This window comes from Lutra lutra, chromosome 12, assembly GCF_902655055.1.
Source record: "Lutra lutra chromosome 12, mLutLut1.2, whole genome shotgun sequence".
In the NCBI taxonomy this organism is placed as follows: Eukaryota; Metazoa; Chordata; class Mammalia; order Carnivora; family Mustelidae; genus Lutra; species Lutra lutra.
The window spans coordinates 66,538,485-66,562,042 of NC_062289.1; the positions used below are offsets into that span (position 1 = coordinate 66,538,485).

General features: G+C 39.9%; 1 protein-coding gene across 3 annotated transcripts in view; it reads right to left on the reverse strand.

Moving 5' to 3' along the window:
* SPECC1L (sperm antigen with calponin homology and coiled-coil domains 1 like) overlaps positions 1-23,558 on the reverse strand; it is a 138,592-nt gene that overhangs the window by 76,904 nt on the left and 38,130 nt on the right. For all 3 annotated transcript variants that reach the window (XM_047696593.1, XM_047696594.1, XM_047696595.1), the window contains 3 exons: positions 12,961-13,114; positions 7,270-8,903; positions 5,140-5,347 (listed from right to left, as the gene is read on the reverse strand). In XM_047696593.1, coding sequence (XP_047552549.1) covers positions 5,140-5,347; positions 7,270-8,903; positions 12,961-13,114 — 1,996 coding nt within the window. The remainder of the gene's footprint in view (positions 1-5,139; positions 5,348-7,269; positions 8,904-12,960; positions 13,115-23,558) is intronic.

The following is a 23,558-nucleotide window of genomic DNA, read 5'->3' on the forward strand; positions in this document are numbered from 1 at the left end:
CAGCACACTATAGACAAGAGGGCAGTAAAACTTCTGGCATTCCTTTACACCACCGCCTGAAACTGCTACTGGTCCCAGGCCTGATGATCCCTGAGAAACCCCCATCCCCAAAGTTAGGCTGGGAATATCACTACTTAGAGCTTTAGTGTTCTCCTGCACTGTAGGTTTTTCTGCTCTGTTTGATTTCTCCATATCCCCAAATCCATCTGCTTTATCTATTCCAGAAGTTACTCAAAATTACTGATCTACTGATGAGACCCCCTCACCTATTTTCTGTCTTTGGTTTAGGCTCATTGTCATTTTTATATTACATGGCAGGGCCATTTCACTAAGACTTTGGGAGGGAGAGGAAGTACATGTATGGCCTTGGGCCATCATCTTGAACCACAAGTCTTAACACAGTATTTACTGAATGAACTTTGTATCAGATCTTTGTAGTTTGGAATGCTAAATCCAAACAATACAAAAAAGCACTTACAGGCCAGGTCTAGGGAGCATGGTACTGACATGATCTGGAAAGCTACCTGGGATTCCAAATACATGTTATGCCTTGTGATACTGTCCCACACTCACTGAACTCTACTCATTTTTTTTTTCAGTCTTTTTTCTCTATGTCCTTCAGACTGGATAGTGCCTTACTGACTGGTCTTTAAGTTCACTGACATTCTGCATCTCTACTTTGCAGTTTAAATGACCAAGTAAAGTTTTTGTATTAGCTGTTAAAATTTTCAGTTCAAGAATATGTTTTAGGTTCTTTTCTTTACAGTCTTCATTTCTCTGCTGAGATTTGCTGTTTATTCATTCCTTACAAGCAGATTTTCCTCAACATCTTGAGGACAGTTAAAATGGCTGCTTTAAAATCCTGTCTACAGGGTGACTGGGTGGCTCAGTCAGTTAAGCTCAGTCAGTTAAGAGTCCAACTCTTGGTTTCAGATCAGGTCATGATCTCGGGTTTGTGAGACTGAGCCCCATGTTGGGCTCTCTGCTCAGCGGAGAGTCTGTTTCAGATTCTTTCCCTCTGCCCCTCACCCTGCTTGTGCACTTGACACTCTTTCTCTCTCAAATAAAGAGATAAATCTTAAAAAATAATAAAAATAAAAATAAATAAAATTCTGTCCACTAATTCTGAATCAAGATCATTTTGGGGGTAAGGATTAACTACTAATGCTTAGTTTCTTTTAAGGGTGATGAAAAAGTTCTAAAGTTGACTATCTTAATAATGGATGCTCCATAGAACAACATCTCAATTTTTCAGGGCACCTGGCTGGCTCAATCAGTGGGGTGTGAGACTCTGGATTCTGGGGTTGTGAGTTCAAGCCCCATGTTGGGTGTATAGATTACATAAAAATAAAGTCATTTCTTTTTTAAGATTTATTTATTTGAGAGAGAGACAGCACAAGTGGTGGGGGAGAGGGAGAGGGAGAGGGAGGAAGAATCTCAAGCAGACTCTGGGCTGAGCAAGAAGCTTGCGGTGAGGCTCAATCCCAGGACCCTGAGATCATGACCTGAGCAGAAACCAAGAGTCAGGCACTTAACCAACTGCAACACCCAGGTGCCCCTTAAAAATAAAATCTTTTTTAAAAAAAGAAAGAAAATGGGGCGCCTGGGTGGCCCAGTGGGTTAAAGCCTCTGCCTTTGGCTCAGGTCATGGTCCCCGGGTCCTGGGATCAAGTTCCACATCGGGCTCTCTACTCTGCAGGGAGCCTGCTTCATCTTCTCTCTACCTTCATCCTCTCTCTGCCTGCCTGTGATCTCTGTCAGGTAAATAAATGAAATCTTTAAAAAAAAAAAAAAAAAGGAAGAAAGAAAGTTCAATTTCTCAATTAACAGCAAGTCCCCCATTCCAAGTGGTGACCTAGCATCTATCCCAAGTGCTAGAATTCTCTAAGAAATAAATTAACTCCTATCAGACTACAGAGACATAACAACTAGTTCATGTAGTACATGAAACTTGCTTGGATCCTGGTTCCTAGAGAAAACTATAAAAGACATTTTGGGGACAGCTGAGAAAATGTGAATATGAGCTATTAGATGATACTAAGGAATTATACCATATTTTTACTAAATATGATTACAAGGAGAATATTTAGGAGTCACATACTGAAATATTACATGTCATAAGGTCTACAACTTACTGTCAGCTGGTTCAGTTAAACACACACATGCACACATGGAAGGTGAATACTGCAAAAACAATAACTGTCAAATCTAGGCAGTGGATGCTAAACATACCATGCTGCCAATATTTCTGGATATTTGAACTTTTCATTTCAAAAAATTGGGGGGAGAAGCTATATAGCTAAAAAGAAATTTTATCAGGATTTTCAGCCACCTCAAAATTAAAATCCACATGTTAACATAATTTTGTTTTGGCAATGATTTTTCATCCCAGGAATCCTTATCAGCTAACATTTTTCTACCTACATCCTCAATTACCACAAGATGTCACTCTTTTCCATGTTCAAATCAAAGTCTTACAAGGGAAAAGGCTTTTTTTTATCAGTACTAAATGAAAAATGCACTCAATTTCCAAGTTAATCTGAAAAACTTTAGAACCTTTTATATTTAGGAAATAAAGTTAAATAAATCCTCTCAGTTCAGAGATAATGAAATACAGACTAGCTATAAATGTTAAACTGAAAGTACTGGGTTTTTAAAAAGATTTTATTTATTCATTTGAGAGACAAAGAGAGCACAAGCAGAGGGAGGAGCAGAGGGAGAGGGAGAAGCAGACTCCCCGTCCAGCCAGGAGCCCGAAGTGGGGCTCGATCCCAGGACCCCGAGATCATAACCCAGTCGAAGGCAGGTGCCCAACCAACTAAGCCACCCAAGCACCCCTTAAACTGAAGTTTTTAGAAACTTCAGGTAAGGACGTTTTAATCTGTTGGGCTATCGTTATCTCTAAGAAAGAGTCCCCTTGGTCAGGATACTTCAGTATCCAAATATCTCAGACTGTTCCAAATAACCCTGGGGTCAATCCAGAGAATCAGAGCCAACTAGTCAGAGCTCAGAACTGCCACAGGTTTATAGTACTCCTGCAGATGACCCACCCACTCTCTCCTGGAACTAGTTCAAACCTCCCCAGGGCGCCTGGGTGGCTCAGTCAGTTAAGTGTCTGTCTTTGGCTCAGGTCAATGATCCCAGGGTTCTGGGACTGAGGCCAGCCACTGGGCTCCTTGCTCAGTGGGAAGCCTGCTTCTCTCCCCCTCTGCCTGTAGCTCCCCCTGCTGTGTACTCCTGCAAGCACTCTCTCTTTCTGTCAAATAAATAAAATCTTTAAAACACAACACAAAACAAACCTCCCCACCTCTGCACCCATAGCACATGGGATCTGGCCCAGCACTGTGTCTGCCTATTAATCCTCTGTCAAGGAATAACACACTGTCAGAGCCCAATGAAGCCATATCATAAACACACAAAATTTAAAAGCTGTAACTAATGTATCCAAAAACAGTTATTCCCATTCTCCCTGTCCCCACCCTGACCTGGGTATCATTAAAGTGTACTACAACTTAAAATTTGTTAACATCTAAGGAATCTGGATGAAGAATACATACGAATTTCTAAGATGCATTATTTGGAAATTCCAAATTTACAAAAAGGTGCAAAAACTGGTACAAAAAAGCACCCATATGCCATTTTCTTCAGATTTATCTATGTTAACAGTTTACCCATCCGTTTTCATCATTTGCTATCTTGTATCCCTATTTATCTGTCTCTATCCATCTATCCCTATTGTTTTTCCTAAACCTTTAAGGATATACATCATGGCCTTTTACCTCTAGCTATTCAGATTGTGGTTCCTAAGGATAGAAACATTTACTTACATAAACACAGTATAGTTATCAACTTCATAAGTTTATACATATGTTTATCTAGCATCTACTTTTGACCAGTTTTGTCATAACATCCTTTATAGCATTTTCCCTATAGCACTAGACCCAGTCTAGGCAAAGGTATTTTGTTTAATTGTCATGTCTCCCTAGGTCCCTTAATCCAGAACTTTCCCAAAGACTTTTATGACATTGGCATTTTTTAGGAATACAGCACCACCCCACTTGTGTTTTTAGTAAAACATTCTTTATTTTTTGTTTAATGTTCTTTATGATTAATTGAAATTATGCCTCAGCAAGAATATGGCCTAGCTGATGCTGAGTCTGACTTTGTGTGCCTCTGTCACTTACACAATTACCCAAAGTGCTGCCCAATTTTTCCACTGTATAATTTCTGGTTGTTTCTTTTTCCTCACTTGCAACATAACAAACAGTCTGTGGAAAGCCATTTTAAGATCACCCAAACTTCTGCTCCTCATCAAATTGTCAACACAGAAATGCTTTGTACTATTTTTATAACTTTTTTTATGAGTCTGAAATAATCATAAAATAGTTTCAAAAAACACAGAGCAGGATGTGAGGGCATTCTGGCTGCGACATCTGTCACCCCATTGATCGCCAGGGTTGATTCGGCTGATCTGGCTGGCTAGGCGGGTATCCCCTTCCTCCCTCACCGCTCCATGTGCGTCCCTCCCGAAGCTGCGTGCTCAGTCAAAGAGGACGACCTTCCCCGATAGAGGAGAGGACCGTTCTTCGGTCAAGGGTATACGAGTAGCTGCGCTCCCCTGCTAGAACCTCCAAACAAGCTCTCAAGGTCCAAAAAACACAGAGCAACTTAAAATTAGAGTTTCAATTCTATCAGATCATAAAATCTCCTTGGTAGGGAGGAAAATCAGACAACAAATAAATACCTGTGCCTCAGACATAAGATTATGAAGGAAAGATTTCCTTGGTCTCAGTATACTTGCAATCACTAAAAATAAACAGTAAATGGCTTTTCCTAAGACCTAGAAAAATATAACAATCAGCTTTTCCTTTAAATGATTTTCTATAACAAAACAGTTTTAAAGCAATGCTGCCACTTAATAGTTCTTCCTTAGGAACAAAACATAGCAGTCCAAAGACTACTGCTTAATGTGTGATGTATGCTTGGCCACAAACGTACTTCTGCTGGGCACTGTCTACTGAACCTGCATCTCTGCAGCAGTCAGAGCAACCAATTTTCCTTCTGTTACCGAATGCAAACTATCCCCTCTCATTAAGATGGGTAGGACAAAAAGGAATGAAAAGCTCCCCCAACACTTACTCTCTAAATCAGAAATAATGAGGTTGTCATGGAGTTTCACGGCTCGGTGTTGTTCTACTTCATCTTCAAGTTCAAAGATGGTTTCTTTCATGTCGCTCCTCTCTGTCTCTTTTTCTTCTAGGTCTGATCTTAGTTTCTCTAATGTCATATTCAATTCTTCTATTTGTTTCTTAGCTTCTTCTTGGAAGGCTCGATATTCATCTTCTACCTATACAGAATCAATGGTGCAGATTAGAAAAGTAAGAGCTGCTCTAAGAAAAATTCTAGAATGGAAGTATATTGTTCCAAAGGAAGCTAAGCATGAACTGCTAGGTGAAAACTAAAACCACCTGTGTAATAACGGTCTGAAAATATAAAAAAGCACTCTACAAAAATATACAATTTTATGTAATGTTCTTAAGCATAATTTGTTGCTACATCACTGACAAATTATATTGACATATCACTGAACTTAACTAGATCATTTACGAGGAAATTTTGGAAATTCTTCCTTCTCCAAAGTTTGGACCAAAGGCATGCATTTGATTAAAGATTTCGTTTATTTATTTGACAGAGAGAGAGAGAGAGAGATCACAATAGGCAGAGGGACAGGCAGAGAGAGAGGGGGCAGTAGGCTCCCCACTGAGCAGAGAGCCCGATGTGGGGTTTGATGCCAAGACCCTGAGATCATAACACAAGGCGAAGGCAGAGGCTTAACCCACTGAGCCACCCAGGTGCCCCAGGCATGTATCTGATTAATAATTAACATCCTCTCCTATTAAAAAAAAAAAGTTTTTTTAATTTAAAATTAAATTTTTTTTTAAAAGTCTGATGTGTGACAGTTTCATTACCAAAATAAAAATGGAAACAAATTCTCAAATATTGTCATTGCAAAAGAATCAGCTCCATGTGCCCTCCAACACATATGCTCCAACAAATAATACATTCCCTAAATTGTATCTCTAAACATCACTAAAAAAATTAAGATCCAAATTAATTGAATTTTAGGGTGCCTGGGTGGCTCAGCGGGTTAAAGCCTCTGCCTTCAGCTTGGGTCATGATCCCTGGGATCGAGTCCCACACTGGGCTCTCTGCTCAGTGGGGAGCCTGCTTCCCTCTCTCTCTGCCTGCCTCTCTGCCTACTTGTGATCTCTCTCTCTCTGTCAAATAAATAAATAAAATCTTCAAAAATAAATAAATAAATAATTTGAATTTGGGCCAAAGATATACTAATGTTTCTTAGTTTAAAAATCACTGCATTAGGGGCGCCTGGGTGGCTCAGTGGGTTAAGCCGCTGCCTTCGGCTCGGGTCATGATCTCAGGGTCCTGGGATCGAGCCCTGCATCAGGCTCTCTGCTCAGCAGGGAGCCTGCCTCCTCCTCTCTCTCTGCCTGCCTCTCTGCCTGCTTGTGATCTCTCTCTGTCAAATAAATAAATAAAATCTTTAAAAAAAAAATCACTGCATTAAAATAGGAAATAAAATGTAAGATAGAATATTTGGATCAACTCATGCAAAAAAAATCCTGCATCAGCAATCACATAGGGCACAGACCCTTGGCTGAAGTGCCAGCAACCCCAGGCAGTAGTTCTGCATGTGTCCTCATTATCATAGTAGGTGTAAAACAAGGGGGCTGGACCCATGATCTCTAAGGTCTTTGCCAGCAATAAGACCTAGCCCTCTAAGGAACGGGGGCCTCCATACTCCAAAAATATTTTAACTCGAAAGAGAACTCTATTTAAAAAACTACAATCACAGGAAAAGGGGTAGACATTGCTGATCCCACAGAGAGGTCTACTGGCTCTCATCTCTCTTATACCAAAATATGTTATTAGAGATGAGGAGATAAAATTGCACGATAGGATTCCCTGGGCACACCCAGACTAGAGACAAATTCTGTTGTTGCCATTCTAGTCCCTTCCTCTCACAGGCAGGAAAAAAGCAACAAAATGTAAGCGAGTCAAAGTGACATTATGTTAAGAATACTTTTGACTGTACCCCAATAAAGAAAACATTCTCAAGCTTTAAAACAAAATCAATCCTAGAACAAGTGAATGACACATCACACTAGTGATACCGGCTTTCAGTAAGCAGAGTGTGTACTGCAGCTGCATAACTCTGCTCCAGAACATTTTATCCACTTAAAACAGTACCTTTGCAATGGTGTCCTGCAATCGATTGGCATCATTTCGGGTGTGAGCTAGGTCTTCCTGCAGGCTACTAGCCAGAGTCTCTGCTTTTTCTTTGTCCAGCCTGACACTCTCCAGGAGATCCTGAATATCAGATTTGTCTCCAGAGTTATGGATGGAATACAGCTCTGCCACTTTCTGCTTTTCATTCTCTAGCTGAGCCTTCAGGCGGTTCATCTCTATCTGATCACTGGCCACTGTGGCTTTGTACTCCTCTAATGTGGCTGCCAAGGCTGCTTTACCCTTCTGCTCAGACTCAATAATCCGCTCCATATGGTGATTACGTTCCTTGAGCGCCCCTATCATTTCTTGAGCTTCCTTGTTGTCTTGTTCTGCCATCTTCAAAGTATTGCTTAAATGCTGCTGGACACCAAGAAGCTGCTCTCGTTCAAAACGGGCATTCTCTGCTAGATCCATATAACGTTGCTCCAATTCCATATAGCGTCCACTTTTCACATCTTCGTCTATGACATAAGAAATGTGATGCTCATCGAGAAGGGAGCGGAAATATTCAATCTGTCGACTAAAGTGTTCCAACTTATCACTCTGCTGACATAAAGACTCCATGAGAATAACCTTCTCTTCCCCCAGCCTTTCATTTTCACTGTTCAGTTCCTGGGTTATCTGTTGTAAATCAGCTAGCTCTTGCAGAGTTGCCTGAAGTTCCTCACTTGTGCTGTGTTGGTTCTCTTCCATCTGATGTATCCGTTCTGTCAAGCACGCGACGGACACTTCACTTGCGTTACCACTGCTCCCTTTCCGGGAGCGCTCTATGCTTGGAAGGCCTTCGGACTCTGAGGACGATGGTGCATCCAGGGCATCATCACTTGACGTGAGGGGCTGGTACACCTCACTGCACTCGCTGTCTAGGTTGTCCATAGAGTTACTATGCTGATGGTCCATGAGGGTGTTTTCATCCTGGCTCAAGAGATCCTCCACAGAACCAGGGGCAGAGCCTTCCACCGAAGAGGTCAGGGTCCCTCCTCCATCGCTCTGATTGCCAGGGGTGATTTCTGGGCTCAGGGACTGATAACCAAACAGTTTTTCGGAATTGTCTAACCTCTGCTCTAGGGAAAAGCCCAGCGCATTCAACCTGTCCTTTAACATTCTATTTTCGTTTTTGAGCTGGTTGAGTTCTTCCCGGATGGCAGTATTCTGTTCCTGCAACTGCAATAAAGTGGACTCCACGTCAGTTGGCTGGTGAGCAATGATGGCTTCCTTCTCCTCAGATTTTTCATCACCCTCGGAATGATCCTCATTAATGCCCAGCTGAGCACGCATGTCTCGGAGTTCATTTCTCAAATGTAAGATTTCCACGTCTTTGGTTTTTGCCAGTGTGAGAAGATCTTTCACTTTGGCTTCCAAAGCAGCTTTGTCACTGATTTGGTTGTCTGACTTAGACTTGCTCATGCGAACGTCACATTCCGTAGCTGTGCGACTGCGCGAACGCTTGGCCAATGCCACGTCATTAGCTCCCTGACCCGCAGAAGGTAGTTTTTTGCTCTGGTTTAGTCGGGTACGCTCACGTAATCTTTCTCTAGTAGAACCAGATTCTTTATTACCTATGGAAGTACTCCGCTTGGTTGAAGAACTTGTACCTAAATATTTAAAACAAAGAATGTAACGCAAAAATATTAGCAAGAAAAGGTACAAAGGTTATGCCCGAGGTCTAACCAGATGAAATCTAGAGACCTACGCATCGATTCTGACCGACGTCCATCTTGCCTTAGATTCTGGTTACTGTAAAATTCCGTTTCCTCAAAACCAGATCATTCGTCTTTTAATTATTAATGAAAAAGAAGCTATACACTGAATTGTATATTTTAAAAAGGTGAATTTTACAAAATGTGAAAATATCCCAATAAATCTATTACATAAAAAAAGCTACACATTAACTTGAATCCTACACCATGGCTAGAGAAGTGGCCAGGGGCATAATAGTCTAGGGTAAGCTAGATGAAGCAAATTCTAGGGTTAACCAGTCAGGTAGCAAACTAACTGTAGAAGCGGATGGTAAAGAAAGAACAGACAAGCAAGAAGGGAAAAGCAGCTTCCAGACAAACCAAAAATCTAAGCTACCTATGAAAAACACAAAAAGTATGATCAAAGTAAGTGCAAAAAAAGTTTTTCACATCATAGAATGCCACATAAATAATACCAATAACATTAATTATAATAAGGCTAATGTGTACTTAGCACTTACTCTACACACACACAGATGAACGTTTCACATACATTAACTTATGTAAGCCTCATTATCATTATCATGAAGAAACTCACACACAGAGATGCTAAATAATTTGCTGACACCCCACATGTAATAAATGGATAAGCCAAGATTCAAATGCAGGCAAACGGTGTGGCTCCAGAATCTGAAACTTAAGAAGTATGTTACGTTGCCTCCCTAAATGTTAGAAAACAATAATGTACTAATACTAATGCCAACTAATGATGGCACATTACCAAATATGTTACATGAATCACTACTACCTGACTGCTAAAATTCTAAACCTGTGAAAACTGACATGACTATGGGTTTAGTACAGAAAGAACAGGAATATGCTTACCTAAAAACACTTAGGAAATAATTAGCTGCTTTTCACCTTGAAAAATAAGATCGAGACCTAATCAGTAAGTATTCTGTAAGAACCTGCTAGTTTTCTACGTGTCAGGCATAGGCTGCAGAGGTAAGAGGGAGTGAAAGGGCGATGTGGTATAGGAAGACAGACGCTAATTCTGCCAGGGATCAGGTGTAGAGCAGGGGAGAGAATTCTGGCTGGCCACAGGACAGGACGACGAAGCAGAAGTGAACAGGACGCACAGCAAGGAAAATAAGGCCACAAAATGGAAGCAGCAGAGGAAGTTTTTATGGGGCTCTGAATGCCAGGGGAAATTTAGTGAGTCCCAGAGTAAATGTTCAATAAATGTTCTGGAGCAGGGAAGACTCATAGGGGAACAGCATTTTAATGAAAATGAATCCAGAGGCTGCTAAGTAAAACACCTAAGGAAGAAGAGTAGTCCAGGAGGAAGGTGGGCAGGCAGAGCAGTAAGAGTAAAGGAGGGCCTACATTTGGGGAGTGAGATCAGGATCTCTGCAAGAACAGAAAAGGGATGCTACCTCTGTAATAGATTTACAGGGTAGAAATAACAAGATTAAGGAGGAAACAATTGCAAATGGAGGCCAAATAAGGAAAAGGGTGGTATAACCAGAAGTATTCATTCTTTTTCCCATTCTGTAAACAGTACCAATCATTCTTCTTTCCCAAACAAAACCCATCCTGAAAAGCAAAGGATCTGGGCATGCCTGAAAGACAAAGGAAGGAGCCAGTAATGAGGGGAAGGATTAATAATGCTCCAAAGGAAAGGAGAAGTAAATGAACAAGAAAAGAGAGAGGACATGACAAAAAAAGCTCCCCTTCTGGGATTATTGTGCCCAGTGAGTAGATGGAAGAATCTGAGTTACAGACAAGTGAACTGGATTGGGAAGTCATGGGGAGTAAATAAAGGTAAAAGTAAATAAGGTAAAAGTGAAGTAAAAAAAAAAAAAAATAAAATAAAGGTAAATAAAGGTAGAGAAGATCAATGGAAGAGTTAAGGATGTTGTTAGGGGATGAACTGTGTCCTCCAAACTCATATGCTGAAGCCATACCCCCCAGGACCTCAGAACATGACCGTATTGGGAAAGAGAATTAACTTAAAAAGGTATTTATATTAACATGGGGTTTGTTACAATGGGCCCTAATCCTATCTGACTGGTATCTCTATAAGAAGAGGAAGCTAGGACACAGACACAGAGAGAAGAATGACCATGTGAGGAGACAATGAGAAGGCAGCAAACTACAAGTCAAGGAGAGAGACCTCAGAAGAAATCAAAGTGGCCGCCACCTTGATCTCAGACTTCTAGCCAGTTCTGGTGGGAAACTACATGTCTGTTATTTAAGCCACCCAGTCTGTGTATTTTGTTATGGGTGCCTTAACAAACTAATACGGATGTACAAAGCTGCCTCCAGTAGAGGCGATGGATCCAGGGAGAAGATAACTGAATTTAGCCTGTGAAGGCAGGTGGCACTGGTCAGTAGGGAACCAGTACAAATGCATCTCTCCAGTAAATTCTAAAGCTGGAATAGGAAGATATATAGATGGTATTGGAGTACCTAATTCCTTCTTATCACAAAGGCCTGCAGTGTTAAGTGTGGTGATGACTTTCAAGCTTGAGATGTGCAGTCCTTGTTCCACCACCAGCTTTGCAGCAATGTGGTACAGTGCCATTAAATATTTTCTGAGCAAATGAACACAAGGCCTATGCAAGATACTTAAGCTTTAAGCATAGCTCTCACATCTCTAAAATGAGGATAATAATAGCCTCTATCTCCTAGGACTATAGTAAGGATAAAATGAATGGCGCCGGGTATAACAGTGCCTTCCTCATGATCATACCACATGCCTATTATAACTAAGAGGGGGTGGGTGTGTGATCTGGGATAGAAGGATGAGTCCACAGAAGATCAAAGTAGGAGAGAGGACAGTAGGTAAACCTGGGCTAGGAAAAACTCTAACACACATATACGAGGGGCTATGGTCTAAATAATGATCATAAAGGAAGTCTGCTATAATTTTGCCAATGTACTTTCATCAGCTGTATTACACACACATGACCTTGGGGCACCTAGGTGTCTCGGTCAGTGGAGCATGCGACTCTGATGTCAGGATGTGAGTTTTGAGCCCCACACTGGGAATATGGATTACTTAAAAGTAAAAATTAAAAAAAAAAAAAATAATAAAAAATAAAATGAATACACATGATCTGTGTGTACTGGAAGGGATGAGTTAATTAACAGACTCCAACAAATCTAAAGCCGAATTGCTGCTAATGAATGAAGAAAGAATGGTAGAACAGGAAAGAATGGACCCAGGCATTGATCATCAAAGGCTGCTAACATCTTGGAAGGCCAAACAACCAGAAATGATGTGCTTGCTGGTGAAGAACAACTACTGTGTATGAAGGCATCTTATGGGGGAAAAAAGGAACCTGAATCCGAACAATCAAGGCTCTAGATCCAATGACAGTAACAGTAAATGAAAAAAGGAACATGGTCAAAGACATCAAGGAGATGTGACATCAAAATCCAGATCATGGAAAAATATAGTTCAAACAACCTCTATTTCTATAAAAATTAAATTGTAAGAAAAAAATAGATTTAGGAAAGGGTAACAATTATTATATATGGACCTTAAGTGAATTCTGACCTAGAGACAGTAAATACACCTATGCAGTATTTATGAAAAAGTTGGAAATTTGAATAAGTTTTTCTTTATATTTATGATTTGAGCAATTATTATTAATTAGTTTAAGGACTAATAATAGTATTGTGATTATATATTTAGGGGAATCCTTATCTTTCAAAGATAATTACATGTTTGTGGATGAAATTACAGGACACTTAGAATTTGCTTCAAAATGAAGAGGGAAGGTGGATGTGAAGGAATTAAGACTGGCCTTCGGTTGACAAGGGTGATGAGTACATGGGGTTGAAATACAAATACTTTTGTACACGGCCAATGTTTTCTGTAATTAATGGAACCCCTTAAATACTACTGCACTCTGCTATTCAAACAAAAAAGCAATTTAACTCTTACTCTGAATGCCACCCATACCTGTGCTGATCTTGGATTTGTTCTCCACAGTAGTCATGGCAGGGGCTGATGCTGAAGACACTGTGGAAGGGCAGGTGCTTTTCTTTCCTTTAACACCATTAGTCACAGTCACCCCTCCAGCCATTCCAGCTAAGAGGTCATCACTGCTCTTGGTCTAGAACAAACAAAAAATAAAAGCAAACGGATTAGATGAAACAAGAGTAAAGAGTATTTGAGACTACACAAAACTCTTGGCTTTTACACTGAATTCAAGATGAAAGATTTTCTGACAGTTATCAAACAGTACTTAATACTGTGCTACAGAAAGAGAACCTCTTTACTGGTTTATAAACAATCACACGCTTCTTTCTAAAGTATGAAAATCACATACGTAATCAAAGACTTTATGGAAGTCTACTACATGCCCACACATGCCAGAGTCAGTGAACAACAGGAAAGTGAAGACATCCTCTTTGTTACTCTTTCTAGGACATGACTTACAAACAGGGATCATCTGAATGCTATCACATGGGCTCAGAGGAAAGTTCTATAATTCAACAGAAAATGCCATCCTACAATTTCTAGAGGGAAATACCACTAAGAGTCAGAATAATCTTATTACTTTAAGGTAAATCCAGTGATGGAACCATTATTTTGAAATTTATTTTTCTACCTGACTTAATTTTTTCAGTAGTCTAATTTAAGTCAAAATTGATTTTCTTAAAGCTCAGGCAATATATAAAATCTAGACAGTTTAAGGTTAGAGTGAGGGGCGCCTGGGTGGCTCAGTGGGTTGAAGCTCTGCCTTCGGCTCAGGTCATGATCCCGGGGTCCTGGGATCGAGCCCCGCATCGGGCTCTCTGCTCTGCAGGGAGCCTGCTTCCTCCTCTCTCTCTCTCTGCCTGCCTCTCTGCCTACTTGTGATCTCTCTCTGTCAAATAAATAAATAAAATCTTAAAAAAAAAAAAAAAAGGTTAGAGTGAGTAGTAGTCAGCCTAAATGATCAAACTACTTGAGAAAGACCCTTTGTAATGCTTATTTATATCTTACCAAGACTAAAAAAAAAAACAAAAAACCAAGCTTTTTAAAAAGAAAACAAGAGACAACTATACTTCAATTTAAAAAAAAGGAAACAAGCACTCTAGATAAGATCAGGTATAAAATTGTTAAAGAAAAAATAGTGAAGAAACCTGTTTTTACTTCTAGGAATAGAACACGGAGGATTTAAAATCTGTGAAAAAAAGAAAAAAAGAAAAACTACTTTTTTTTTTTAATTAATTCATTCAAGAGAGAGAGAGAGCACAAATGCAAGGGGTAGAGGAGATGAGAGAGAGAGAATCTCAAGCTGACTCCACCCTGAGATACCACCACCCTGACATTTAAGACCTGAACAGAAACCAAAAGTTGGATGCTCAACTGAGTAAGCCACCCAGGCCACCCCAAGAAAAACTACTTTTTAAATAAAAAAGATCCAAGAGGTTTGTCCCATTAAGGTGAAAGCATAAGTTAGCCAACTAATTTACTCTCTTGTCTACTTGGAGCCACGCAACCATAATAAATTCCTAGGCAATCATAATAAACTCATCTCTAACAGATTAAAATGCTTCATAAATTACTAATCTCTGAAGTCTTTTCCTGTTCTAAATGTCAGTAGAGTAGATTCTGTTCTCATCACTCAGATATAAAAGTTATAATACAGTACAATTAGCTAGGTCAATCTGTCTTACTAGAAGTAGAAAAAGATTAATGTTTTAAATGAATTAAACTAATTCAGCTTCGGTAATTAGGATTGTCACGTTATGAAAAATCTAGTTATATAATGAGGAAAGAGGATACTGTATTAATCACTAAGGATGTTCATATTCTTTAAGGCTAGTTCCTGTTATGAATTAGTCACAAGTATGATGCAAAAAATCTGTAAATCAGTTCTACTTCCCTCCTGTCAATTGTCCCTCATCAATAATCAGCTATATAAACTCAACATAACCTTTTTACAGGCCCATTAATAGAAGTTAGAATTATCTTGAGGTAATTTTTTTTCCTCACAAGTTAAATAATAGTAGCGTACTGGCACATGAATAAACAGTAGAGTAGAAAAGAATCCAAAAAGAAACTATATATAGACCCCTGACTTATGACCAAAGAAGCAGTACAGAAGAAATGGGTTTTTCAATAATGATACTAGGTCAACTGCATATTCACAAAAGAAAAAAAATGACTGAACCCTATTTCATACCAATATCAAAAATAAATTCAATGCTTTCAACTATGATTCAAAATCCTGAATGATGAAATAAAGAACTAATAAATTTGACTACATAAAAATTAAAATCTTGGGGCGCCTGGGTGGCTCAGTGGGTTAAAGCCTCTGCTTTGGCTCAGGTCATGATCCCAGGGTCCTAGGACTGAGCCCCGCATCGGGCTCTGCTCAGCAGGAAGCCTGCTTCTCTCTCTGCCTGCCTCTCTGCCTACTTGTGATCTCTCTCTCTCTCTGTGTCAAATAAATAAAAAATCTTTAAAAATAATAAAATAATAAAAAATAAATTAAAAAAATAAAATCTTAAAAAATTTTAAAAATCCTGTGCATAATACAAAAATGAGAAACTGGGAGAGTATATTTCTAGTATTTCACAAATAAAGGGCCAATATCCACAATACACAAAAAACTCTTAGAAATCAATGGGTAAGAGACACATAGAAAAGTGAGCAAAATGAACAATCATCTACAATCAATCTACATACAATACAAATAGTATAACCAGTCTAACTCAGAATAGGAGAAATGCAAATTAAACAACACTGAGATACCACATCTCACCTATCAGACTGGCAAAAATGAAAAGTTATGACACATTCCTTTGTGAAGGATGAGGGGCAACAGGCGCTCTTGTAAGTTGCTGGTGAGAACACAGCTGGATGTGGCCTTATGAAGGGTATCCAGCAATGTCTAACAGAACTACATAGGCATTTACTTTGTACCCAGCAACCCACCTCTAGGAATTTCACCTGAAGACATACCTCCAATAATACAAAAATACATACACTTAAGGTTACTCAATGCATTGACTTTTTATTAACCTATAATGTATTATTTGTTTCAGGGGTACAGGTCTGTGATTCATCAGTCTTACACAATTCACAACACTCACCATAGCACATACCCTCCCTAATGTCCATCACCCAGCCACCCCATCCCTCCCACTCCCCTCCACTCCAGCAACCCTCAGTCTGTTTCCTAAGATTAAGAGTCTCTTATGGTTTGTCTCCCTCTCTGGTTTTATCTTGTTTCATTTTCCCCTTCCTTCCCCTATGATCCTTTGTCTTATTTCTCAAATTCCTCATATCAGTGAGATTATATGGTAATTGTCTTTCTCTGATTGACTTATTTTGCTTAGCATAATACCCTCTAGTTCCATCCATGTCCTTACAAATGGCAAGATTTCATTTTTTGATGGCTTAGTAGTCCATTGTGTGTGTGTGTGTGTGTGTGTGTGTGTGTGTATGACGAATCACATCTTCTTTATCCATTCATCTGTTGATGGACATCTAGGCTCTTTCCATAGTTTGGCTATTGTGGACATTGATTGCAGCACTGACTTTTTAAAGATTTTATTTATTTATTTGAGAGAGAGCAAGAGAGCGAGAGAGAGTGAGCGCACAATCAGGGGGAGGGGTAGAGGAGAGGGAGAAGCAGACTCCCTGCTGAGCAGGGAGCCCAACTCAGGACTTGATCCCAGGACCCTGGGATCAAGCCCTGAGCCAAAGGCAGACACTTAATCAATTGAGCCACTCAGGCACCCTTGCAGCATTGTCTTTAACTGCAAAATATTAGAAACACCCTGAATATCCATACACAGGACAGTAGCTCAATAAAACTATAGTACATCCACACAAAGACACATTAAACAAAATAAGAAGGATGCCTGGGTGGCTTGTTATCTGCACAGGGCTCCCCGCTCAGTGGGAAGCCTGGTTCTCCCTTTCCCTCTGTCTGCTGCTCCATCTGCTTGTGCTCTGTCTCTAATAAATAAAATCTAAAAAAAAAACAAAAACAAAAACAAAAAACCCAGAATGAGAAAGACTACTATAAATTGGTATAAAGAGATTTCTAGAATACATTAAGTGAAAAAAAAAAGCAAAGTGCAGAAACAGATCTAATTATGGCAACTTCCGTTTAACAACGGGGAAATAACACAATAAATATACATGCATCTGATTGTGCAAAAAGAAACACCTCAAGGAGAAAAACAAAAACCCAGCTAGACTGTTTACCTCCAAGAGATGGCTGGGGACAGAGTAAGAAAGAATGGGGGAAGAGAGGGGCGCTTCTCTGAACACATCTTCTCCTAATTCTGACATGTAGAATGGAACCTTGGTAGTGTTTCACAAGCTCGCAGTTAATTAATTAATGAATTAAATAAGGATAGGGGAAAACCTAAAATGGAACACAATAGGAACAAATGGACACAACTGCATTTCAAATAAATAAAACAGTGGGTTAAGCCTCTGCCTTTGGCTCAGGTCATGATTGCAGGGTCCTGGGATCGAGCCCCGAATTGGGCTCTCTGCTCAGCAGGGGGCCTGCTTCCCCTCTCTCTCTGCCTGCTGCTCTGCCTACTTGTAGTCTCTCTCTCTCTGTCAAATAAGTAAATAAAATCTTTAAAAAATAAAAAAATAACACACGGTGAAGGGTAGAGGAAGAATCCAAGTATCTTCTGAAAACAGTATTTTGACCATAAATCCTCAAACTCTGAAGTTAAGACCAAAAAAAAAGTATACATTTTGAACTCTACCTAGCAGATTTGTTTCTGGCAGTGGTATGGTAAGCAATTCTATAACTATTGCCTACATATTCTAGGATTGAGAAACTAAATATATTATAATGAAAGCCAGGTTTCTCACTGTTGGGAGACTGGGACTACAATTACAGAAAGCGAAAAGGCTACTCTAAACATTGTCAACTGGATTTGGAAGTAACAGCGTGAACTCATGGGTTTTAATACATATGGAAGAAATAGACACAGAAATTGATACAGATAGGTGAGTTGTGCAAATGTCTTTGTGTATTTCCTCTCTGTCTGCTGCGTAGGCTTAAAAACAATAATACACTCAAAAGCAATGAACACACCTAGTTTCCAAAGGCTTTATTTTTTTAATTAAAATTCAATTAATTAATATATAATGTATTACTTGTTTCTGGAGGTACAGGTGAGTCGTCACTCTTACGTAATACCCAGAGCTCACCACAACACATACCCTCCCCAATGTCCAAAAGCTTTAAGTGCCATCCTTCACTAAAAGGAACAAAGCCTTCTGGAAGAAAAGGCTGACTCTGGGGTAGGGCTGGAGAAAGAAAATTTCTCATGTCAGAATTTAAGGGGTTGCTCAAAAAAGAACAGGAGCACATTGAAAGGACACTGCAGTCTGCTTGAAGGGGCTCCCACTGACCAAATAGGGGACAATATGAAAATGCAAATAAATGATGCCAACCACTGACAGCCCACTGAGTAAGAATCCATTATTGCACACTAACATAAATGAATACATAGATGGAGCAAAAGTGAAAACTCCTTGTAAGTAGAATGTCAGCTACTAAATGTAGGAAGAATGATGGAATTTGAAAAATACCCCTTGGCAAAATCATACTAATATCTGGGGCGCCTGGGTGGCTCAGTGGTTAAGCCTCTGCCTTCGGCTCAGGTTATGATCTCAGGGTCCTGGGATCAAGGCTGGCATCGGCATCGGGCTCTCTGCTCAGCGGGGAGCCTGCCTCCCCCACCCCCACCCCATCTACCTGCCTCTCTGCCTACTTGTGATCCCTCTCTCTCTCTCTCTCTCTGTCAAGTAAATATATAAATAAATAAAAATCTTTAAATAAAAAAAAAAAATCATACCAATATCTGATTCTGGAAAGAACCATCAAGAATTGCTAAAATTAGGGTGTACAAGTCTGATGCCAAAGAGAATATTTACAAAGTCTCAAAGTATTTTTGACAAGACACTTATGAATTACAAAAGGAAACATGGTAACCTGGTAGCAGAAAAACCACGCACCACCTTAACCAAATTAATATCACCAGGAATGGAACAGATTGACACCATGTGCTTCTGAAAATGCTGCACCAAGGACATGGGCTTCTGTGGGACTTCTGCCAAAACCCGTAACCACCAACCTAACCACAAAGGAACAATGAGAAACCTACATCTGGAGGACAGTCTACCAAATAAACTGGCCTACATTCTTTAGTAATGTCAAGGTCACAAAGACAAAGACTGAGGAACTATCCCAAATTTAAGAAGAAGAGTGTGACAACAAAATTAATTCATTACCCTGGATCGAAAGCTGGACCAGAAAAAACATGTTGTTCTTTTTTTGCTAAAATGGACATTAGCACACTTGGTGAAATTTAATTAAAGTCTAGAGATGAGAAACTAGCATTTTATCAATGTTTCACCTCGAGATTTGGTAATTGTACTATGGTTATAAAAGAGAACAGGGGCGCCTCGGTGGCTCAGTCAGTTAAGCATCTGCCTTCCACTCAGACCATGATTTCAAGGTCTGCTTCTCCCTCTCCTTATGTGTACTCTGTTGCTCTCACGCTCACTCTCTCAAGTACAAAAGTAAAAATCTTAAAAAAAAAAAAAAAATTCTAGATAGATTGAGGATCTAAATATAAAAGGTAAACTATCACTCTCGAAAAAAGTATAGGAAACTGTCTTCTTGACCTTGGGATTGGGAAAGATTTTATAAACACACACACACACACACCCCGCCCTAACCATAAACAAAAGATTAACAAACTGGACTACATTAAAATTAAGAACATCCATTCATCAAAAGATACCATTAAAGGAGAAAGAGAAGGCACAGAGTGGGAGAACATATGTGCAACACATATAAATGACAAAGGGCTCACATCTAGAATAGGCAAAGAACTATAAATCAGTACAAAAAACCACACTATACCACCTCATACCCATTTTGATGGCTACTATAAAAAAAAGTGCTGGTGAGGATGTGGAAAAATTAAAACACCTGTTGGGAAGAGAATTTCTTGGTGGGAATGGAAATGGTAAAGCTGCTGTAGAAAACAGCTATGGAGGCTCCTCAAAAAATTAAAAGTAGAATTACCATATGACCCAGAAATTCCATTTCTGAGTAAATACCCAAAAAACTGAAAGCAGGGCTTCTAAGAGATATTTATACATACATGTTCACAGCTATTATTTACAACAACCAAGAGTTGTAGAAACAACCCAAGTGTCCACTGATGGAAGAGCGGATAAGCAAAATGTGGTATTTATATACAGTAGAATATTATTCAGCATTTAATAAGGAAATTCTGGGGTGCCTGGCTGGCTCGGTTGGTGGAACATGCAACTCTTGGTCTCAGAGTTGTGAGTTCGAGCCCCACACTGGGTGTCCAGATTACTTGAAAAAAATAAAATCTTAAAAAAAAAAAAAAAAAAAAAAAAAAAAGGCAGGGGTGCCTGAGTGGCTCAGTGGGTTAAAGCCTCTGCCTTCGGCTCAGGTCATGATCCCAGTGTCCTGGGATGGGGCCCTGCATAGGGCTCCCTGCTCAGCGGGGAGCCTGCTTCCCTCCTCTCTTTCTCTGCCTGTCTCTCTGCCTACTTATGATCTCTGCCTGTCAAATTAATAAATAAATCTTAAAACAAAAAAATATCTTAAAAAAAAAGGCAATTCTGACCCATGCTACAGTGTAGATGAACTCTGGGAACATTATGCTAAGTGAAATAAGCCAATGGCAAAAAGACAAATACCATGTGATTCCACTCGTGAGGTATTTACGTTGTCAGATTCACAGACAGACAAAAGTAGTTGCCAGGGGCTTGGGAGGGGGGATGCGGAGTTGTGGTTTAATGGGGATGGAGTTTCAGTTTTGCAAGATGGAAGTTTTTGGAGATGAATGGTGCTACTGGGTTGCTTAATGTGAATGTACTTACTGCTACTGAACTGTACACTTAAAAATGGTCAAGATGATACATGTTATGTGTATTTTACCACACACACGCGCGCGCGCACACACACACACAAAGCTGAAAAAGAAAGTTAACACAGTAACAAAATAGGCAACTGATTTGAACAGGAACTTCACAAAGATCTCTAACTGTCCACTACACATATAAAAGTAAGATATGAAAAGGTGCTTAATTCCATTGATAATGCAAATGCAAATTAAAGCCACTTCAGACCACTCCTTGACCACTTCAGCCCCTCCTTGATCTGGGTGGTGTTCTGCAGAGCATGTTCACTTTGTGGTGATTCACTAAGCTGAACACAGATGCTCTGTGAACTGTTCTGGATGTATACCTCATCAAGAAAGTTAAAAACAGGGGCGCCTGGCTGGCTCAGTCAGAAGAGTACACAACTCTTGATCTCAGTCGGTGTCATGAGTTTCAGCCCCATGTTGGGTATAGAGATTACTAAAAATAAATAAATAAACTTGAAAAAGTTTAAGATGAAACAAAACAAAAAAATAACTCAGCTTCTTTTACACAAAGCTACTTGCAGGCTGATACCATTCCATATTTCAATTTTTGTTACAGTGTTCTACAAATACATGTGCACTTCCACACATAAACAACAGTTCAAAAAATAAAACAGTTCAAAAAAATTCTGAAATTGATGAAGGGAAGAGATTTTTAACTTACTTCTTAGTAACAGATGCAAAATGCAAAGCCTTTGGTAAAAACCTTCTAGATACAGGAACACCTGGCTGGTTCAGTTGGTAGAGCATCCAACTCATGACCTCAGGGTTGTGAGTTCAAGACCCACGCTGGGTGTAGGTATTACTTAATAAAAATAGTAAAATTGCTGCACAGGCACAAGCGTGAAAGATGGCGGTGGCTGGAGCTGGCCGTCTGAGGCGGACAGTGTCAACCCTACTGCTGCAGAGCCCAAGTCCACCTGCCAGGGAACTGTCAGCTCCGGCCAGGATCTATCATAAGGTTGTTGATCATTATGAAAATCCTAGAAATGTGGGGTCCCTTGACATCAAAAAATGTTGGAACTGGATTGGTGGGGGCTCCAGCATGTGGTGGTGATGTAATGAAATTGCAGATTCAAGTGGATGAGAAGGTAAAGATTGTGGACTCCAGGTTGAAAACATTTGGCTGTGGTCTGCTATTGCTTCTAGCTCGTAAGCCACAGAATGAGTAAAAGGGAAGATGACAGAGGAAGCCTAGACCATCAAGAACATGGACATCACCAAAGACCTCTGCCATCCCCCCGTGAAACTGCACTGCTCCATGCTGGCCAAAGATGCAATCAAGGCTGCCCTAGCAGATTACAAACTTAAAGATTTAATTAACTTATTTATTTGACAGAGAGATCACAAGTAGGCAGAGGCAGGCAGAGAGAGAGGAGGAAGCAGGCTCCCCACTGAGCAGAGAGCCCGATGTGGGGCTCGATCCCAGGACCCTGGGATCATGACCTGAGCCGAAGGCAGAGGCTTTAACCCACTGAGCCACCCAGGCACCCCTCAGATTACAAACTTAAAAAAGAATCCAAGAAAGGAGAGGCAGTGAAGAAATGAGCCCTCTGTGAAGCTTCCAGCAGGTCATATCTGCTGTCTGTCCACCTGCCAGGTAATCACTATAGATGTTCAGAAGCCCCCACACTACAAAGAGCTCTGGGACAGGTCCAGCACTTGCTGGTCATGTGGTGGCTCCCATGCAAGCAAAATACACAGTTTACTCATTCCACGTCTTGTGCTTTCTTTCAGGCCATTCTTAAACTGCCTTAACCCAGTATGCGTATATTTTGAATTGTGTGCGTGACCTCAAAACTGAAATCAGTCACAAAGTCTCAAGTGTGGTAGTCCACAGGAGTGTGCAAATATCCAATTTCACCCAAATCTATCTTGGGAAAGATTATCAGTAGAAGACCATGGTATGATGATTATTATTATTTTTTAAGATTTTATTTATTTGACAGAGAGATCACAAGTAGGCAGAGAGGCAGGCAGAGAGAGAGGGGGAAGCAGGCTCCCTGCCAAGCAGAGAGCTCGATGCAGGGCTCGATCCCAGGACCCTGAGATCATGACCTGAGCCGAAGGCAGAGGCTTAACCCACTGAGCCACCCAGGCGCCCCCATGGTATGATTATTTGATAGAACCAATTATTGTACATAAAACAGATTTACATATATATAAAAGAATGTAAGAAGAAAAATAATATTAAAATTTAAAAATTTGTTAAATTTGTTAAAAATAAAAAACCTAGATACAAATGATGAAATAATACAACCAACATATCCATGCTTCTCAAGGTAAAGTCCAAGTTTCATGGTTGGCATCAACTCAAAATTTAAGGTTAGTTTTTAAATTTTGCCTTGCAAGTTTCAGAGATGGATTATTAAATCATATGGTTAACTAATTTTCACACTGAAAAGGTATGATGATAAATAATCATTGAGAATCATCAATTATTTAGACAGATTCTAACTGAAGTAACTGCTACTTACTAATTCTTGTCTGTTAACTTTTAGAAAAAAGTACTCTTGGGACAATGAAAGAGTGTATTACTTCCACAAGAATTAACCAGGAACACCTGAGCAGTGTGTGAAACCTGCAAAGTGCAGGCATATAGGAGGCCAT